We start from the raw sequence: 20817 nt of genomic DNA, 5'->3' as shown, positions 1-20817 counted from the left end.
CACACGCACTGACAATTTTAAACACTTTTAGCCATTTATGTTCAAACTGGAGTCAGACGATGATGGAGAGACTCAAGAAGTGACAACATGAAGAAGCAACAGGACGTTTCAGAATGGTTAGTTGATTAATTTATGTACTAATGTGGAGTTAACTATCTTCAAGTCTTTGATTAGCATATTCTGTCATGATAATATATAAATGCGTTCCCGGGGGCGGGGTTTATGTAAATTTAGCTCATTGTAGTCCCTACCAGCCGTTTTTTTGTAGTCCTTATATAGAGATTTCTGTAAAAGCAAATATCTCCCTTTGCTTTGAACTGTGAGCGTTGTAACTTTGCAGATGTTGTTTATGCTCAAACAGCAACATTACACACTAACTAAAGTTAAAAAAAGTGAAATCATAATCAACCACCCCTTTCACTTGTCCGGCTTCATGCTGTCAGAAGCTCATATTTTGAGGCACAGGTGTTCTCTCTCCATTACCCACCGTTATACTGGTGCATCCAAGGGCGAGATGTATACCTCATCATATTTCCTCATCTTTTCTGTCTACACTGGACACGAAGCCCTCGCCGTCAGTGGAAAGAAAGTAGAGAGGGTAAAACACAATTTCCTCACTTTATTTCTCAGAATATGTTCACTGCGTTCATCCACATACTGTTCATCCAGACACGATTATAGACGAGTGCACTAATTGTGCGATTTTAATTTGATAATGTTTATGTCATCAGTGTGTGATTGACCCTTTGTCTGCGTTTGTTGAAAGCATGTTTGTGTTTAGTGGCGTCCAGTGTTTGTGTTCTCAGTTCTGTGTGGGGTCGATCACTCTCCCCATGAACAACAGGCTAGAAGTGGCTTCATGGTACAGAAAGAAGAAGAAGGGCCTGTTGATGATGAAAGTGGCTGGCAGAGAATAAGCCGTGATTCCCACTGATGTGGCGGAGGCTGCGCTGGTCCCTTTCTCATCCACCTCGATGACGGCTTTATGCAGCACCTGTACAACACAAACACACGTAATAAAGCACTGATGGCTACGTTTACATCCAATGTTGTGAATTTAAGGCGAGACACCCCAGGTGAATAGGGTAAAAAAAATACTTCACCAGTTGATTGTTTTCATTCATAATTGCAAAACATTTTTTATATTACAAGTTTTTTTAAATTGTATGTTAAAAATGCAAATGAGGCATTATCTAATTAAATATTAAGGCCATTCCAGCGGTACAGCGGTTCTGGCAGTAGGACGTAATGTCTCCGTTCCCTCCTCAGGGAATGAGGGTTACATACGTAACCAAGACGTTACCTTTCGTTCAGTCACTCCGAGTTATATCAGTGACTGAAAAAATGGGGGTCCCGATATAATCACGCCACAGCGGCTATCTTCCAGTGCCCTGCGCAAGACTGAGCTCCCTGTTGTGAGACTAGCAAGGACGAAAGGCTTAACGCAGGAATACCAAGGTACACTGGGTGGCATATCCCAGGAGGAATATGAACACAGCGCCTACCCGTAAGGAGGACTTGGAATACACATATGACCCGAGTGCGGGATGCATATGGAGAACATGTGGGGGTTGCCCAACGGGGGAACCATGCACACGGAGGCACCTAGCCAATCACAAGGGCTGACCGACTGGGCATGCACTCCGGTGATGGCATCAACAGTGCAGGAGGAACTTGGAGTTTAAGAAGAACTCATTTGAGTGAAAAACCGCACGTATCCAGTCCGTGGAGTGGAATGGTGCTGCAAGCGATGACACCGAGCAGGTCCTACTTACTGGCTAGTGGAAGCGAGTACATGAGAGGACACAGGCTCCACCCAGAGATTATAGAATCTCGCGAATGTGTTGGGTGTCGCACAGCCTGCAGCTCTGCAGATGTCTGTTAGCGAGGCGCCATGCCATAGAGCCCAGGAGGAAGCAACACTCCGGGTGGAGTGTGCCTTCATAGCTAGGGGGCATGGTCGACCCTGCGTCTGGTAAGCCAAGACAATGGCGTCCACTATCCAGTCAGACAACCTTTGCTTGGAGAGAGCCTTTCCCTTCAGCTTCCCACCATAACAGACAAAGAGCTGTTCTAAGGTCCTGAAACACGGCGTTCTGTCTACGTAAGCACGGAGGGCACGTACTGAACAGAGCAGTGCCAAGGCTGGGTCTGCCTTCTCCGAGGGCAGTGCTTGCAGGTTCACCACCTGATCCCTGAAAGGAGTGGTGGAAACCTTGGGCACGTATCCAGGCCGGGGTCTAAGGATCACGTGAAAGTTAGCAGGCCCGAATTCCAGGCAAGCTTCATCAACTGAAAATGCGTGCAGGTCCCCTACCCTCTTGATAGAGGCCAAAGTGACCAGTAGCACTGTCTTCATAGATAGGAGCTCCACTGATTGCAAAGGGTCAAAGGGAGCACTCTGGAGGGCGGATAAGACCACTGCGAGGTCCCAAGAGGGTATGAGAGGAGAGCGAGGAGGATTTAGTCTCCTCGCCCCCCTCAGGAACCTGACGACCAGGTCGTGCTGTCCTTCATGGTGGAAGGAGACAGCCTTCGTTCCAACCCTTCCGATCGGGCATTTGCTGGGGTCTTCTCTGCGAGTAGAACACCAGGTGACGAAGAGGTTCCACTTCAGAGCATAGGCGTGTCTTGTGGACAAGGCCCTAGCTGAGGTGAAGGTAGCCACCACCTGAGGTGTTAGGGTAGTGCATTTTCAGCCCCATTTCTATGTTGCCTGTATGCGGAATGGAGAAGGCCTAATGCGACACGCAAAGAAGCGGAGGAGAGGCAGGTGCATCTTAAGAAGCTCCTGAAGATGGGACTTTCTGACGGTGGCTCACGATCGCCTTGTCTTGGTTTTGTTTTCCCTGATGTCCCTAGGACTCATGTCCCTCTGCCTTAGAGAAACCCTACCATTGGGCGGTGTGTGTGTGCCATGCACCTGAAGTTGCTGCCGCGAGCCTCTCCCTCTGCTTCGAGTATCGTTTCTGCACCGCTCAAGATGGCTTTGTTAAAGGCCTGTTCAATTTCTAACAAGTCATTTTTGCTCAGTGACTTATTTACTTCTAAAAATATGGATTTTATGTTGCTGACGGAGACATGGCAACGGAGTATGGATTACTGTCATCTGATTAAGCGCTGTCCTGTGGGTTGCTCATTTATCAGCACGCCAAGACCCGTGGGCCGTGGTGGAGGACTTGCTGTGGTTTTTAAGAAGCATTTTATTTGCCAGTTGATGAGCGCAGGTATGTACTCTTCATTTGAACTACAGATGACTAAAGTTGGTCGTTCAAATTCATTCTATTGTTTTTTGCTTTACCCACCACCTGGGCCAACCAGGCCTTTTCTGAGTGAATTTACTGACTTTTTATCATCCACTATTAAACTGAACAGAGTGATTATTGTTGGTGATTTCAATATTCAAGGGACGACGATGCCTACAACATTGCTTCTGAATTTTTAAGCATCACGGAATCTTTTAACTTTACTCAACATAATTACCCATCCGCAGCTTTAGACGTGTCTGTCGGAAGACGGAGCGTTTATGGAAAGCGACTCAGCTCCAAGTCCATCGCCTGCATCTTAAAGAGATCTTGATTGATCTTAACGAGATGATCAAGGATGCAAGAGTCTCTTACTTTTCAAAACCGATATCTGCCAGCAAAATGAATCCTAAAACTTTGTTTGAGACTATTAACAACATTGTTTCTCCTGCTACATCTTCTGTCCCTGTGTTCTAAAGATGATTGCAATCATTTTTTGTCTTACTTTGTGGACAAGGTTACAGCTGTTAGGGCAGGCATTGCACTATCAGTAAACCACCTTACAGTTACTCAACAAAGACCCTCAATACTGGACTCCTTTTGCCCCATTTCCCGGGAGGACATTATTTGGTTAGTGGGTGCAATGAAGCCTTCCCAAAGCTCTGTTGATATTTTGCCTATATCTTTGTTCATGAAATCCATTATCTATTGGTCCGTGTTTGGTTTGATCTCTTAGGCTGGGCCAGGTCCCTAGGTGTTTTAAACATGCTGTTGTTCAGCCTCTTTTGAAAAAGAGTAATCTCGATGCAGCATCTTTTAACAACTATAGGCCTATTTCAAAATTGCCTTTTATTTCTAAAATCCTAGAAAAGGTTGTGGCAATACAGTTAAATTATGTGTTGGAGGCTCATAGTATCTGTGATCATTTCCAGTCTGGCTTTCGAAAAAACCATTCAACTTAGACTGCCCTCCTCGGGGTTTCAATGGCATTTTGATGGCTGCTGATGCAGGAGAATGTTCTGTGCTGGTCTTGTTAGATCTCAGTGTAGCATTTGATACTGTTGATCACTGCACTCTGATTGATAGACTTAAGTCTCTAGTGGGCATTTCTGGATCTGCTCTGGATTGGTTTACTTCCTATCTTTCTGACAGGAGTTTTTCGGTGTCCACAGGATCTTTCATGTCAGATTCTGCTGCTCTGTCCTGTGGTTTGCCGCATGGTTATGTGCTTGGCCCCCTGCTGTTCAGTCTGTATATGCGTCCCCTTGGAATGATTATAAGTAGTTTTAAAACAGTATTTTATCACTGTTATGCAGATGACATCCAGTTACTCATTTAATTTAGTCCAGATAGACTAGACAAACTGTCCCTTTGCTGAACTGTTTAGTCTCCATTAATAAATGGATGGCTGAGAATTTCTGCAACTTAATACGGATAAAACAGAGGTGATGATTTTTGCCCCAGACAACATTACCCCTAAGATTAGGCAGGCCCTTGGGGGGCTATCATCCTCTGACCGCAGTGACAAGAAATCTGGGTGTTATTTTTGACAGATCAATGTGTTTTAACAGTCATGTTAAGTCTGTGGTCCGCACCTGTTTTTTCCATCTCAGGAATATTGCAAAGATTAGATCTATGGTTTCAAAAAAAGAGATGGAGATGCTTGTTCATGCTTTTATTTCTTCACGATTGGACTATTGCAATGTGCTGTACACTTGTTTGAATAAATCCTCTATAGATCGACTGCAAGGTGTACAAAATGCAGCTGCTAGGCTTTTGACTAGGACAAGCAGGAGCACACACATTACTCCTGTGCTGAAGGCCCTTCATTGGCTTCCTGTTGGTTTTAGAGTACATTTTAAAATTGTGGTTATTACTTTCAGAGCCTTGCATGGTCAAGCACCCTCTTACGTCCAGGATCTATTACATATGCATGTCCAAGTCGGTCTCTGAGGTCTTCAGGCCAAGATCTTTTAACTGTTCCCAGAACATGCCTTAGGACAAGAGGTGACCATGGTTTTTGTGTTGTGGCTCCTAAGCTCTGGAACTCGCTCCCTTTAGCTCTGGTAACTATGAGTTCTGTGGAATCTTTTAAAAAACATTTAAAGACTCATCTTTTTGGACAAAACAACAATATGTTTTGTTTGTTATTGAATTTTTGTGGAAATTGATGGTAGTACAGTTGTGGAGTTGTACTAGGTTTGCACTTGTACAGTTGTTGTTTTATTTTACTGTTTATTTGTATTACTGTGCAGCACTTTGTGACCCTTTCTTGTCTGTGAAAGGTGCTATACAAATAAATTTGACTTACTACCAGCAACTCGAGGCAATTGACATGCCAAAGGCGCTGGGGTCCTGTCCAGGAGCTCGCGGCAGGATGTCCATTGCATGTGGCACCCCAGGAGGCATCTGTTGATACAACAACGTGCCCATCTCGGGATTTGATCGCGAAGCCAGTGCTGAAGTGGTCTCAAATGTCTCTTATGGATTATGGGGATTTTTTATATATGTGCGCCCCGAATAAATATTTGCACCAACTGGATTCAGTTTATCATGGCGCACTGAGATTCATTACAGGGTGCAAACCCTTTACACATTGTTGCACTCTGTATGATCTGGTCCAGTGGCCCTCCCTTGCTCAGCGCAGGCTTAGACGGTGGCGATTGTTTATATACAAATCCATTATTGGGACATTACCACCTTATTTATGAAGGCTTATGTCCTTCAAGGCCAGCATTCACTCTCTGCGGTCTAATGATAATCTCCACATGATTGTGCCTAGGGTTCGAACAGAGTTAGGGAACCAAGCATTTAGAATTTCTGCCCCATCAGCGTGGAACCTGTTACAGAATGACTTAAAACTTGATAACTTGGTCTCCTTTGGTCACTTTAAGAGGCTAGTAAAGTATCGGGAAGCAGGCACAATGGGCACCTGTCCCTGCTTCCCAAATTAGGATGAGTCTATTGTATTGTAATTTGTTACATTGTATTTTTAACTGTTGTAAGGCCATTGTATTTCTTTTTTTTTTTTCTTTTTTTTTAAGTGTGGCTGATTCATTGTATTGTTAATGTATTATGTCTTGTAAGTTTATTGTATTTAAATATATTTTGTATTTTATGTGGAACTTTTATTGCGGCCTTCTTGGCCAGGGCTCCTTCGTAAAAGAGACTTGTCCTCAAAGGATTTCCCTGGTTAAATAAGGGTTAAATAAAAAAATAATAATAAAAAAAATGAAGCAGTCCGAGGGGCGTGGCAGCTGCTGTGGACGCCATATGCCCCAGGAGCCTCTGAAATAACTTCAGTGGAACCGCACTCTTGCCCTCGATTTGTCTCAGGCAAGTCAACAGTGACTGTGCGCGCTCGCTCGTAAGCCCAAACGGACGAGGTGCATTGTCCCTGTGTTGGCAAACCTGTATTTAGAGTGAGCTAGAATCAGCTAGTCGTCGAGATAGTTCAGGATGTGAACTCAGTGTTGCGGGAGTGGCACAAGGGCTGCCTCTACGACTTTCGTGAAGATGCAAGGGGACAGGGCTAACCTGAATGGGAGAACCGTGTACTGGTATGCCTGCCCCTCGGAAGTAAACTGTGGAAACGGTCTGTGTCGAGGAAGAATGGAGACATGAAAGTTTGCGTCCTTCAGGTCGATCGCTACAAACTAATTCAATAGACGAACGCATTCGAAAATGCGCTCAGCTGTCAACATCCTGAATGAAAGCCTGTGAAGGGTTCGGTTCAAGATTCACAGGTCCAGGATTGGCCGTAACCCACCGGTTTTCTTGGGTACAAGTAGGGGCTGTAGAAGCCGGACTTCATTTCGGCTGGGGGGATGGTCTCGATCGCACCTTTCGGTAGTAGGGTGGTAACCTCCGCATGCATGACAGGGGCTCTGCCAGCTATCATGGTATTGCGGACTCCCCGGAAGTGGGGAGGAGACTGTGCGAACTGAATCGCATAGCCAAGCCTGATGGTTCTCACGAGCCAGCGGGACAGGTTGGGAATCTCTAACCAGGCTCCCAAGAACTGCACCAGCGGGGTCATGTGAACCACAGATGTACCCTCGATGGGGCAGCGAAGCGGAATGACCGGCCCAGACGTGGGAGGTGGAGCATCCCGGTGTGGGGGCAAGGTCATATGCCGCGTCCTGACAGAGCAGGCTAGGGAAGGACGAGCGTTTCCGCGGGGGCCTGCTCTGACAGGGGTTTGGCGACAGAGGGGGGTGAGAGTCGCGAAGCGGAGCATCACACACTGCCATCCGCGGCCTCTGGGAGCACAGAGATGGGGGTGTCAGTTCTTTCTTTAACCACTTTAGGGTGCTGCCGGCCATAAGTCCAGCACTGGGGTAGGGAGAACAAAAGATTCTCTGTAGCCCTGCTACCATCTCCTGGAAAGAACTGCAGCCCTCTCTCTGAGCAGTCCGCATCAGGAGCGCCGTTTCGCCTGGCGTTTGGCAGGCTACCGGGCTGAAGCGGACTGGGGCGCCTTCCTGCGGCCACCTCCACGGCGCGGCGCGGGTGAAGGCTGCTGCTAGGGCCGGGCAGGAGGACACCTTTCGGCGGCGAGCAGACAATGGTGACTTCCAGAACCTCATGACCTGACGTAACTCGCAGTGACTGAACGAAAGGGAACTGTAAGTTTCTGCAATCAGGCTTTTTTTTTCTCCATCATAAATCAGTTTGTCTCAGAGCGTCAGGCGAAACACAATAAACGCTGTCATGTTCTCTTGCATTCGGATGCTGGTGTTTGGGAACACAATCGTGTGAGACACTTCTGGAGGGAATTAAACCAAATCATTCTGATCACAGACTTTGACTCCGGCGTTTCAGAAACACCACACCAACATTTGAGACGCTGCAATGCCATTGGTCCACTGGTTACTCCAGTTATCCAATCACAGCCTCTGCTGAGGAAAAGTGACATGAATTTTGAGGGATTTATTCAGTAAATGTGTGTGTGTCTTGAGTGTCTTCTTGATGAAGAAAAAATGACCCGCCTCAATTGAACCGCAAATGTTTTTATGCACATTTTTTAATTTATGCACATCTTGGCGTTTCTATCTAGCATGTGATATTTTATGCGATAACCCAAGATTCACATAAAAACACAGTTAATGTCAGTATGTGGGAGGCTACAGTAACCTGTGAGATTTTCAGATGCCCCTCTTTGCTTAAACCCGTCAGGTTGGCTGAATCGAGGAAAACACTGTCGATGCCCAGATGTGGCAGAATTTCATGCATGTTGTAAGACTGCTCCATCTTGAACTTGGGCAGATGAACCTCCATTCTCCTGAACGAGAGAGAGAGAGAGACAGAGAGAAAAACAGTACAACATGTATAAAAGTCAATCATGATGGTTAAAATAGAGGTTAAATAAATATTTCCACCAAATTTGAGAATTCATTTTCTCTCATGTCTGTCCTTTTCACACAACAGCAGTTGATAGAGATCATGTTTATCAGTTGCTGAGTGTATGACTCCTGCACTATTGTCTTACAATGCTTTGAGTCTTTGAGAAGATCTTTTTTCATGACTTTCATTCACTAAATTCAAGTATTTTAAGCATATATTTTCCTCAAATGTTGATGGTTTAATCGAACTTGTGAGTCATTAAAATGTCTATCTATCTATCTATCTATCTATCTATCTATCTATCTATCTATCTATCATTTTAAGAAATCCTTTTTTATGGTTATTAAGCCTCATAAATGGTTACGCACACACTAATAGTGTGCAAAGTAAAAAGCAAAGCTGTAAAAGGGGTCATTCGCAGAACGCATTTCTGTGGTTCAAAATAATGAAAAACAGAATTCAATGCGTTTAAAAAAAAAGTTAAACTTCTTTCAGCAGATTTTTGGAATGCCTTGTCATGCGCGAGATGCTCAAAACACTTGAGCACAGCGATCAAACACGTCTGTCAAGCGCATTTACATATACATTCAAAAACACATTCTGTGTGAACGTCCCACAATTCTGCCGCTCACATTCGCCTCATGTTTTTGATCCAGCCGAAGAATCGCTCAGCGTTGATCTCGTCATCTATGACGGTGTAGTCAGCAGTGGCATCGGGCAGGACGATGAGCAGAGCCGCTCCACCGCGGTACGGCAGACGCAGCACTCGAGCGCGCAGCTCACTGTCTTCAGCCGTGGAGAATTTATCCTCCTGAAACATCATGGGGACTTGAACAATCTTGTACTTGTCGACATAAAAGCGACTCATTTCCGTGCTGTTGGGGTTGAACGGATGATCCCATTCACCTTGAACAAAGAGTTTTAGATGATATGAAAAAGATTCGTAAAGGTTTCGAAGCTTCATGAATGTGGGAAGTTTCATTAAAAAAAAAGCTGGTGCTGACTGGTAACTTTTAAAAAAATGCTGGTGGGGAAAGAGTAAAGACAGTTTTTACTTAAACCAAGAACAAATATCTGCAATTGGGGTCGGAAAAATAATCTTGTTCCCTTTTGAGTCGGTCTCTCGACATTGCAAGCTACTCTATTGGGTGTATCCTCTCCTTCGCTTAAAGGGGTGGTACAATTCCACTTTTTCCAATATGTAAAATACATCTCTGTTGTCCCCAGAGTGTGTATGTGAAGTTTTAGCTCAAAATACTCCACAGATAATTTTGTACAGCATGTTAAAGTTGTCCATTTTTGAGGGTCAGTAAAAACGCGTTGTTTCATGTGTGTCCCTTTAAATGCAAATGAGCTGCTGCTCCCGGCACAGAGGGCGGAGCTACAAGAGCTCCTGTGTGTGTGTGTGTTAGCAGCTCCGATTACCTCACGCAGACAAGCACTAAAATGTCAGAAACTGTTCTGCCTTTTATGTTTAAACTGGAGTCGGACGATGATGGAGAGACTCAAGAAGAAGTGACAACATGAAGAAGCAACAGGACGTTTCTGAATGGTTAGTTGATGAATTTATGTTACTGATGTGAAGTTAACTATCTTCAAGTCATTGATTAGCATATTCTGTCATGATAATCTATAAAATCGCTCATGTGGGACTGTTGTAAGATGCCTACAGAGTGACACGATATTGCATTTGTGTTACGTACTGTATTGCATGTGAAAAGACGGATGCGACAGCTTGAGCAGACTCACAAATGTGCTCGACTATAACAACATATAACAACATATCTTCTTAACATGGACTGCGTGTTCCCAGGGGCGGGGTTTATGTAAATTTTAGGGTTGTTGATGTCACTAACCTGGGAGGAATCTTGTGTAGTCCTTACCAGCCGTTTGTTGTAGTCCTTAAAAAACGATTTCTTTAAAAGCAAATATCTCCCTTTGCTTTGAACTGTGAGCATTGAAACTTTGCATATGTTGTTTATACTCAAACAGCAACATTACATACTAACTAAAGTTAGAAAAGTGAAATCATAATCAACCACCCCTTTAATACTAAAGCCTAATTTCACAGCGCCAGTAAACTTTACTGGCTAAAGCTGTTTGAGTGCAATAGCTAGGTTCTGAGCCATCTGCTATATAGCTTCGCACTCTATATAGCCATTGCCTCTGAATCTTTCTCCTTCAGAGAAGCAAAGCATTGCATTAAATTAAAGCATTGCATTACTTACTCCTCGCCGTTGACAACGCCTAAAGAGGATGACTCTTATACCGTTTCCTCCCGCTGGATAGGTCTGAGTGTCCTTTCTGTGAAGAACTTATAGTCAGGACCCTCCGTACCAGGATTTCCACTGTCCTGAAAAGCACTCAGGCTGCCCCACCACCTTTACCTCTCACCACGCTGTCCAGATATGGGTTTATAGAAAGGGCTTTATATGTCAGATAGGGCCTTATTCTGAGAGCAGTTTCCGTCCCTTGGATGAGGCCTGCAAACTGGTCACATTATTGCACCACTGAGGACGACGACAACGTTGTCTCTGCGGCCTCTGGCTCGAGGGACTGGTCCTTTGAAGTGAAGCTGTTGAACATCCTCACAGAGGCCGTTAAGGACCTGGGCCTTGATTGGCTTCTGTTTGAGCAGCCGGTGAAGAATAGACTGGACATGTGGTTTCTGCAGCTATGCCGCCGCATTGTTGCACCCCCAGAGAGCAGCTCCGTTCTTCCCGGTGGTCTTGGCGCTCTCCCTATTCAGACGAGCCCAAACCACGGAAACTCTTTTACAATATTACAAAGTGCTTCCCATCGAAGAGGCTGTTGCAGCCCACCTCTGCCAGCGCACATGGATAGAAGTCTACGCCACCACTTTCCTCGAAGCCTTGTCGTACCACCACCCATATTGCTGAAAAAGTGCATATGGCAGCTAGCCAGGCACTACAGGCCATTCACACACACTGCAGTGGATGAACAAGGTCCAGATCCTGAGTCCTTTAGGAAGCTCAGGGCAACTAAGAAGACCAAAGTATTGGAAGCAGTATTAGCAGTTTTGTCCTTCTTCACCGTCACTCATGGCTTGCGCTGACAGAGATGCATGACTGGGAGAAACGCAGCTGTTGGATGTGCCCATAAGCCCCCACGGCCTCTTAGGTGTGTCTTTTTCTGATAAGTTTTTGGAGGTGCAGAAGCAATCGAAAGCCTCTGGTGGTGTCAGAATGGGCTACAAATACAATTATGAATGGCTATACTCTTCAGTTTACACACAGACTTCAGCTGTGTGATGAAGTCAGAGCTGCCAGATCGGGACACGCCTATTTTGTGAGCAAAGATTCAGTCTCTCCTGGCAAAACAGGCAATAGAGGTAGTGCCACTAGAGCACAGGGAAATAAGTCTATAAAGCCGCTACTTTCTAGTCCTCAAAAAGGATGGATGTCCACCCCACTTTGGATCTGAGAACGCCGAATCACGCACTTGCAAAAACCCTCATTCAAAATTATTACTGTGAAGCAGATCCTCGGGCATATTCAATCCCGGGACTGGTTTGTGTCGGTGGATTTAAAAGACGCTTATTTTCATTATCTGGATGACAGGCTTGTCACCGCTCAGTCTCGGAATAGAAAGCCACAAGAACAGCTTCTGGGCCACATACAATCTCTGGAGCTTTCTATAAATGCAATGAAGAGTGTGCTTCAACTTTTGCAGGACATTGCGTTCTTGGGGCTAAACCTAGATTCGCGTATAATGTATCAGGTGCGTGTGCAGTCCATGGTCAGAGCACTCGCCATATTCAAGCAGGGGGAGATCAATTTCTCTAAAAAGTTTTCAGAAGTTACTGGGACTGATGGTGCCACTTTAGCTCTGGATAAAAACCTGTGTGCCATGGCCCTCGAGCTGCACGTTATGGTGGTTCGCAGCTGTATATGCACATTATCCCCTTGGCTCGAAAGGACCATGTACGAGCAAGTGGTTTCCATGGGCATAGTGGCCAGAAGAAAAGTTGTGATGATAGACACGTCTTTAATGGGCTGGGGAGATTTTTGCTACGGCAGTCCAGTTTACGACACTTAGAAGAATGTGTCACACCAACGAAGTGGCACACCAACTGCCTAGAACTGAAGGCAGTATCTTTAGCTTTGCAGCACTTACGGCCATTCTCGAAGGACTGCCATATTCTCGTTCAAAGGGACAACAGGGCATTGGTATCATACATCAATTATCAAGGGAGTTTTCATTGCAGACGCTAGAAAGACGTTTACTCTTATCATACTTCCTGATGGTATGAGTAGTCCATGTCCCGGGTCATCTGAACTGTGGTGCAGACATGCTGTTCAGTCGTGGAGTAGTCCAGGGAGAGTTGACACTGCATCCTCAGACAATCCAGCTAATTTGTATACTATTCGGGGAGACAGAGGTGGATTTATTCGCCTCAGAGGAGAACATACACTGCCCGCTGTTCTTTATGCTAACCAATGCAAGAGGATGCTCTATCGAGTCGCTGGCCGAAGGCCGCAACTATGCTTTTCCCCGATTAAGATCACGCCACTGGTTCTGCACAAGATCAGGGAAGACCGGGAGACAGTTTTGTTGGTTGCACCGAACTGACCCAACCATCCGTGGTTTCTGGAGTTAACAGATCTGGTATCTCCGGCGTTATGCATAATATGGCACCAGAGCCCAGAAATGTGGAATATTTTAACCAATCTGGTTAAAGGGGAAAAGTAATTTATTTTAAGGTGTATGTGGCTGCCATTTTAGCTTTCCATTTGCAAATTGATCATTGTTTAGTAGGGAGGCATGTGTTAGTGTCAAGATTTCTAAGGGGAGTGAGGCGGTTGCATCCTTCTCTCCCTAACTGGGTTCTTGTCTGGGATTTTGCCACCTTTCAAACAACTGCATACGGTGCAGTTAAATGTGCTCTCTCTCTCAAGACACGCTCACTTTGGTGTGTGGTAAAAGCGTAGTTGACCTGCATGCATTGTCTACGAACACTGCTTGTTTGAAATCTTGGTAGGAATGACGGTATGATCAGGCTGACACCCAGACGTAGTTACAGTATGTGCCCAAAGTGCTGTCTACGTCATACAGAGTGCAAATTAGAGAACTGCAGGCATTCACTGCTCAGAAAGCTGCATTCTTTACGTCCGGTCGCGCTTTACGAGTTTATGTGGACAGATTCAACAAGTCAGGCTGTCAGAACAGCTGGTTGTGTATTTCGGAGGTTGTGCTTTTGGAGTCCACGCTCATTCTACTAGTAGTATGGCTTCTTCGTAGGCTCGGGCAAAAGGAATGCTGATTCAGGACATCTTGTCTGGCTGCAGGTTGGTCTTCTAGAAACACCTTTGCTAGACTTTACAACCTTGATATTTCCTCTTGTGTACCACGTTTTGTCTGTGCAAAGAGATGCCAGCTGACTTTCTATTGGTTGTTTGTGCATCTGACCACTCCTTTTACTCCGAAATGCATAATTTTAACAAGGTCCAGTACTGACCATGCAGGTATTATTATCTCAGCTGCGATACTTGCGTGCGTTAATGCTTGCAATTCTGTTTATTATTTTTTATTTTAATTCCAGCGGTGCTGCTACTGGATTTTCTATGACCCTTGCTTGTGTCTGTCACTTTGAGTTTGCTCGCCGCTCCAGTAGGCTAGGGCATGTAATTCTGTTGGCTGTCATGGTTTCTCCTAGGTCCGCTAGTTGGTATGTAAGGCAGTCAACGGGCTAAAGCTTGATTTTTTTATTGTGCTTTTGTTCGCTATGTTTGAGTTCTGTACACAGCATGGTTTTATGCTGTTCCCAAAAGCGTAGCTCGCAATGTCGAGAGACTTCCTCGAAAGGGAACGTAACCTCAGTTCCCTGAGAAGAGGTAACGAGACATTGCACATGCTGCTGTGTACAAATCTCAGAGACTTATAAATGTTGCTTTTCAATAGTAAGATTCTGAGGCAATGGCAATGAGTAACAAGCAATGTAGTGAATGGCTCCGCCCCTAGCTTGCACGCTCAAATGTCATTGGCCAGTAAAGATAAGCTTCAGTATTAAGGGAAGGAGGGGATACACCCTATAGTGTAGTTTGCAATGTCTCATTCCCTCCTCTCAGGAAACTGAGGTAATGAAAGTAACCAGAGATGGTTTCCCTTTAAGTTAAGATTAAAAATGGGTTTAGACCTAATACAGATATTTGGTCTTGTTTTAAGCAAAAACTTTTTCAGAAACAAAAACTTAATATTTTTTCATTTAGCATCTCCAGTAAATATATCTTGATTTACAAATGTTTAAATATTTGCAGTGGGGGCTGGTGGGTTTTAAAATAGAGGAGGCACACAAAATTTTAGCAGTCAGATTTTTTAACTGCTTTAAATGGCTTTTTTGGTCACTTTTTTTTTTTTTTTAAATGACATACATCAAGACAATATAAATATAAGTTCACTCACCTAGTCCTAGTCTATCACTTGAAGCAAAAATACATCCTTATGCCCTTTTGAATGTCCGTGTTACAAGAGCACGTTCAGCCGTTTAGTGAAGCTGATTGCTGTAACGTTAGTTTATATCCATCTTAGGCATGAAGTCTTCATTTTTAATTCGTAGCTGTTGTTTGAATGGTAGTTTAGCAAATTTGTTTGCGAACAAATATTCAATATCTCTACTCTCCATAGTTACATCAGCGGTAGCAGGTCAAACTAATATTACGTAATTTACGTCTCGATGATTGGTTTAAATAGGGAAGCTAGCCTTCTCTGCCATTCTCTCAACACTCCTAATCGCTGAAATACTCAATGTTGATTGGCTAATTATTTTTTTTTACAAACGGAGGCACCTTTCTCTATTTCCTTAGACTCGCGCAGTGGTTACACTTACAGTGGTGATATAACAAACAAGAAATACACATTCTGTGACATATAATGAATAACTGGGAATTTAACATTAAATCGTCGTTCTCCCATTTTCATCTCAAAGTTCTGGGTAAGCTGTGCCTACCTTGCCGAGCCGCCACTGAATATTTGTACTGGAAAACTAGGCAAAAATACAGAGGAAGAACTAATATTTTGCAGTGCATGCGCAGAGTAACTCACCCTGATAGAAAATGGTGTTGAGGAGCATCATCTTCGTCAAGGGCTCGATACTCGTCACCATTTCATTCACTTTATTGCCGGTCTTTCTGCTCACATACTCATTGACGATGCTCTTGCTGAGCTCGGCTTTACTGAAATCCACATTGTTAACATCAGCACCAAAGAACGTCTTGATCTGATCGCTGAAGAGGCTCTCGACTGGAAAGCGCTCGTCTACGAAGAGTGCCGTGCCCTGCTCCATCTGCAGTCTTCTGTCCTGCGAGATGTTCTTCTGCAGCTGCTCAAAGAGCCGTGGGACGAGCAAGGCGTCTCCGCTTCCATCCAGAGAGTCCAGATTCAGTCCCTTCAAGATCTGACTGCGTGTTGAGCCCTTGGCAGCCAGTAAGAGCGTGGCGAAAGACGTGGACACACTTAGCGGTGAGAAGAAGACGTTTTTATCATGATAACTTGATATCTTGCGATAGAGGTTCATGGCAAAGTCAACATTTTTGAAGGCCAGATCAGTGACATCAGGAGTTTTGGGCTCTTGACTTTTGAGAACGCACAAAAACCCAGATGAAAAAATGAGGGTGAACAGCACTTTTAACTCCATTTTATAACCCTATTGTCAAAAATCCCGTGACCTGAAGATATATAAATAAAAAAAACAGCAGACTATAACTGAGATTTAAAAATCAATGCAGACACAAGAAGACCCACTGCAATACACACTGAAACATTAGTATTGGTAGCTATGCATGGTTTTGTTTACAACAACGTATAGTTAACAAAATATTTTTAGTTTGCGAATAAAATATAGTTTGCAAAACTATTCTGCACTAAAGGAAGTCCTAAAAGCATCAAACATGGTGTCAAAACCCTGAACAATAAAAAAACATCTAACATCCCTAACATCTGAAAATGTGAACTATAATTATACACGTAAAATAACATTTATACTCACGACCGACTGCAGATCTTGTGTTGTCTGTTGTGTTCTGACTGTTTGCAGAGACAAAGTTCAGTGTGCATTAGAGATTATCTATTAACAGTCAAACACTTTCCAGCCTAAAGACCCATCCGAGACAGATCAATGATGGCGATCGCCAGGTTCTTCTGACTTAAGTCTGAGTTTTGATGACAGCTTGAGTAAGTACTTCATTAAGAATGATTGTAGGGAACTCACTACAATCTCATCATATCTACGTATTTTTCAGGTCATCACAACTTAAAGAGATTGCTCACCCACAAATGAACTGTCTGTCATTATTTACTCACCCTCGTGTCTTTCCAAACCTGTATGACTTTCTTTCATCTGTGGAACACTAAACTTCTAGTTCATGCAACGAGTCAGTGGCGTCCAATGAGATTCAATGGTGTCCAAAACAACACTGAACCCCATTGATTATATGGACAAAACAACTGAATATCCTTCAAATATCTTCTTTTATGTTCCACAGAAGAAAGAAAGTCATAGTGTGTGTAAATGATGATAGAATGCTTATTTTGGGCATCTACGTCATTTGTTCATGTGAAGCAGCGAAGTGAACTCGGATGTGAAGATGGAGGACGATCAGTCAAAGTTAACCGTGTAACAAGTATAAGATCAGTTTCAGTCATGAGAAATCATATGTAGGTTTGGTGGATCATGTCCCCATGAATGAATACTGCATATATTTTGCATAAAATGCAACTTTCCTAACTTTCATGCATAGATGTACCCAAATTAATACAAATTCATAATGATTAGTACCCAAGCATAATTTAAAACAACTTTTTTAAGCACTTGACAGGCAAACTCCCATGCCCCCAATCACGCTTTCTCAACTTCACTTTGAAATAAAGGTTACATGCACATTGCCATTTAAAATCTCAAGCATACGCCCTATCGAATACAGCTTCGGAGGCTAAGCGTATCCCATCATGCATCATGTTCGGGAACTCACGTGTCCGAGGAAAATATTCCACTGCAAGTTAAATTAATTAGATATTACATACAATTTGGTAGTAAAACCAAGTGTTGCACATTTTATTGGTGCAAAGATGAGAAGGCTTTGTGTATTTTGTACAACATTTGAAACTGTTTTTATTTATTTATTATTATTTAATTAGAAGCACCACAGTTTTTAAATTGTGTTTTATTACATAGGAGCTACGAAACTGACATTTAGTATTGTATTGCATTCACAATTGATTTTAGGATTTAAAAAAACAAATCATTATTAAAAATCAAAATAAAGCTCTGTAAACACTTGCATTTTAAAGTGTGTCCCATCAGGTAATCACGTGTTCTACACACACTTGCAGTCTTCACGCTTGAACACTTGGGCAAATACGTCATGTAGGAGGTCAAGTGTAAAGACTGCAAGTGTGGGTATTCGACAGGCCCTGTGTTTCAGAACACATGCTCGTGAGTTCATTAGCTTAACACCTCCACCATTACACACTGTAAGAATGTCATGTAACATGGTGGACAAATGTCAAAGTAAATGTGAAATATTTGTTCAGGATTATTAGGTTAACCTGAGCTTGACCAGTGTGTTTACTGGTAGACAGACATTTTCTCCCTCTGGAAAGCCTAAAAATAACTGTATTTAAAAATAAATAAATCAACAAACCTGCTGAGTCCGAAATCCTCCAAGCTGTAGGAATGACCCGTGTCCCTGAATTCACTGGTTTAGCTTCACTGAGAACATCTCTTCTGTTGTTTGATTTTTTTTTGTTTAATAAAAAAGATTAAATGTTGGAACATTTCAAATTTCACTCTGCGAACAATTTTGACATCACTGCATCATCCTTCCCTCGGGCCATTTTGACCTGAAATGCATTTTTTTTTTTAAAGTATTAGTGTTAATTAATTCATTCTAATCAATTAGAATTTTAGTGTTCATCGGAGGACTTTTGTCGCACGTGAACCACGAATACACAAATAAAATTGTATGGATTGAAGGAGTTTTGTGGTTGAAATTTAAAAAAGTAACAAATCCTTCTCTCGCGGGTCATATTGACCCTCTTAGGAATGAATGGAAAGCGAGGAATGCTTCAGTACACACAGAAAAACCTAAAAATGCTCAGAATTCAAACTAAAAATGCTAAAACGGAACAGCGGAACAGCTCATTTGCTCCATATAGAGATATAAGGCCATATATAGAGTCATGAAATATCATGATATATATATTTATTTATTTTTTCACAAGAGGTCGGCAAAGACACAATGTGAGACATTTTGAGCTGAATTAAAAGGGTTATGCATGAAATTGGGAGTTATTTTGAATTTAAGTGGAAAGAATGTGCTTAAACTATTATTTACATTCATTCATTCATGCATTTGGCAGACGCTTTTAACCAAAGCGACTTACATTGCATTTCAAGGCACACACTTACATTCTTATCAGTTCTTGCTTTCCCTGGGAATCGAACCCATGACCGTGGCGTTGCAAGCGCCAAAGCTCTATTGTTTGAGCTACAGGAAAGATTTATAGATTTATACATTTTTAGGATTTAATTTAAAGGAAAATAAAAAATATATCCACAAAAATTGCATTAAAAATAGAAAAAATATCAAAATGAAATGAAAGTTTTCTGGACAAAAATAAATAAATATATATATAATTTTAGGGCTTCGGGTCATTTTGACGCGCGAGTGAAGGATGAGGATGACACTAAAGCGTGCATAAAGAGAGAGAGTCATGCGACTGCTAGTCATCAGCGAAACTAAATGACGGAGGAACATCTGACGTCTTCAGGAACGCTAATAATCCAGAGAGAAGGAACAGAGAATAACCACTCGAGGGGGAAAACAAATAATTTTATTTAAGAAACAAAAAGTGTGTATATAGAAGTGCAAGAATAATCAATCACTTAAAAACTATTGCTGAATATGAAACGAGTTTGGAGCCGAAAGATCTGCTGAGGGACGACTAAAACAAGAGAAGGTCTGAATCTGTACGATGATGAACGTCATTTCATCACTGTCTCACTCTTCAACATCTGCCCTCACACACACACACACACACACTGTGCTCGTGAGAGTCGACCTCCACGGGCCGCTGATGAATCACAGATACGGACACGTGTCACACGCCTCACCTGTGACAGTAATTCACTACAGTTCACAGAGGAAAAGAGGAAAGAGCCCCAATAAAGCCCGAATGGTCCCACTTTAACAGGTTCCTCGTGCCGTGGGCGTCCCGCTCTCGGAGACGGCAGTCTGAGGAAGAGGAATGTACCGGGGGAAAGCTTCCCTTTGACCTGGTTCATCTCACAGAGGCCAAGCGAAGCTAAACGAATGTCCCTTGATTGACCCAGCAGGACCGAGCGCAGTGTGCTTCCCGTCGGGTGGATCGTGGCGGTCAGAGCTTCTCTGCTGGAGGGTCACTGGTTGGGTTTGGTCCCGCTGTCCTTTTCTTCTCCTGATAACGACACACAGCAGAACAACAACATGTGCTGAGCAGTGTAGATCCTGTGGCCAAGCTTAAAGGGTTAGTTCACCCAAACATGAAAATGATGTCATTAAAGTCCCTGTAAAGGCAATTTCAAAAAAAAATTCTAAACACATTATAAATGTTAGAAATGTATTGCTAAAACATATTACAAAGACTGTGAACTGTGAATTACTGAATTGTGGAGTTAGACCGTTAAACAGTTTTTCACCATTGCTATTTTCCGGATTTTCTGGGCGGGGCTAAAACAGGGCTCGATGACGCACTGGAGCCCCTGAGCTCCTGGACACGCCCCTACTTGATGACGCACTGAGGCCACTGAGGCTGGCCGCTCCCCTAACAATATAGAACACATTCACTTCAGTTTGGCGCTCAATCGCGAGTTACTGTCAGTACTATTATTAGTAACACAGCATACAGATTGCTAGCTAGCTATGCCATCGTCACGGAAATGCGTACTACCTGAATGCGATCACCGGATCACGTACAAAACAGATCGGTTTCCTTTTTTAAATTTCCGAAAAACGATTACATCAAGAAGTGGATTCATTTTGTGAAGAGCCAACCTTGATGGAGAGCTGAGGAAGGATCACCGCCAACACCCTCCTCTGTAAGTGATCATTTTACACTGGATAGTTTTATAAACTTTCGTCAGAGACAACTGGGATTCACTGATAATCCGCTGTTACTGGTGAATGGGGCCGAACCGACTCCCGTCTCGGCCATCATCCTCCCGTCGCGC

At 43.4% G+C, this 20817-nt stretch overlaps 2 protein-coding genes across 2 annotated transcripts in view; both read right to left on the bottom strand.

Moving 5' to 3' along the window:
- Positions 1 to 599: 599 nt before the first annotated feature.
- On the bottom strand, positions 600 to 16268 carry serpina10b (serpin peptidase inhibitor, clade A (alpha-1 antiproteinase, antitrypsin), member 10b). Its single transcript, XM_056236081.1, has 4 exons — positions 15654 to 16268; positions 9224 to 9497; positions 8382 to 8529; positions 600 to 994 (listed from the first exon to the last, which is right to left on the bottom strand). Exons 1-4 carry the CDS (start codon positions 16243 to 16245, stop codon positions 803 to 805), a joined length of 1206 nt encoding a protein of 401 aa, XP_056092056.1. The 5' UTR covers positions 16246 to 16268; the 3' UTR covers positions 600 to 802.
- Positions 16269 to 19422: 3154 nt separating this feature from the next.
- Positions 19423 to 20817, bottom strand: part of atxn3 (ataxin 3) — a 29558-nt gene continuing 28163 nt past the window's right edge. Inside the window, exon 11 of the mRNA XM_056236082.1 lies at positions 19423 to 20045. Within this exon, the coding sequence (XP_056092057.1) occupies positions 20008 to 20045 (38 nt within the window). The 3' untranslated portion in view covers positions 19423 to 20007. The remainder of the gene's footprint in view (positions 20046 to 20817) is intronic.

This window comes from Rhinichthys klamathensis, unplaced genomic scaffold (assembly GCF_029890125.1).
Source record: "Rhinichthys klamathensis goyatoka isolate OS25496 unplaced genomic scaffold, OSU_Roscu_1.1 h1tg000437l_1, whole genome shotgun sequence".
Taxonomy (NCBI): domain Eukaryota; kingdom Metazoa; phylum Chordata; class Actinopteri; order Cypriniformes; family Leuciscidae; genus Rhinichthys; species Rhinichthys klamathensis.
The sequence above is the reverse complement of the archived record's forward strand: the minus strand, read 5'-3'. Positions and strand labels throughout refer to the sequence as shown.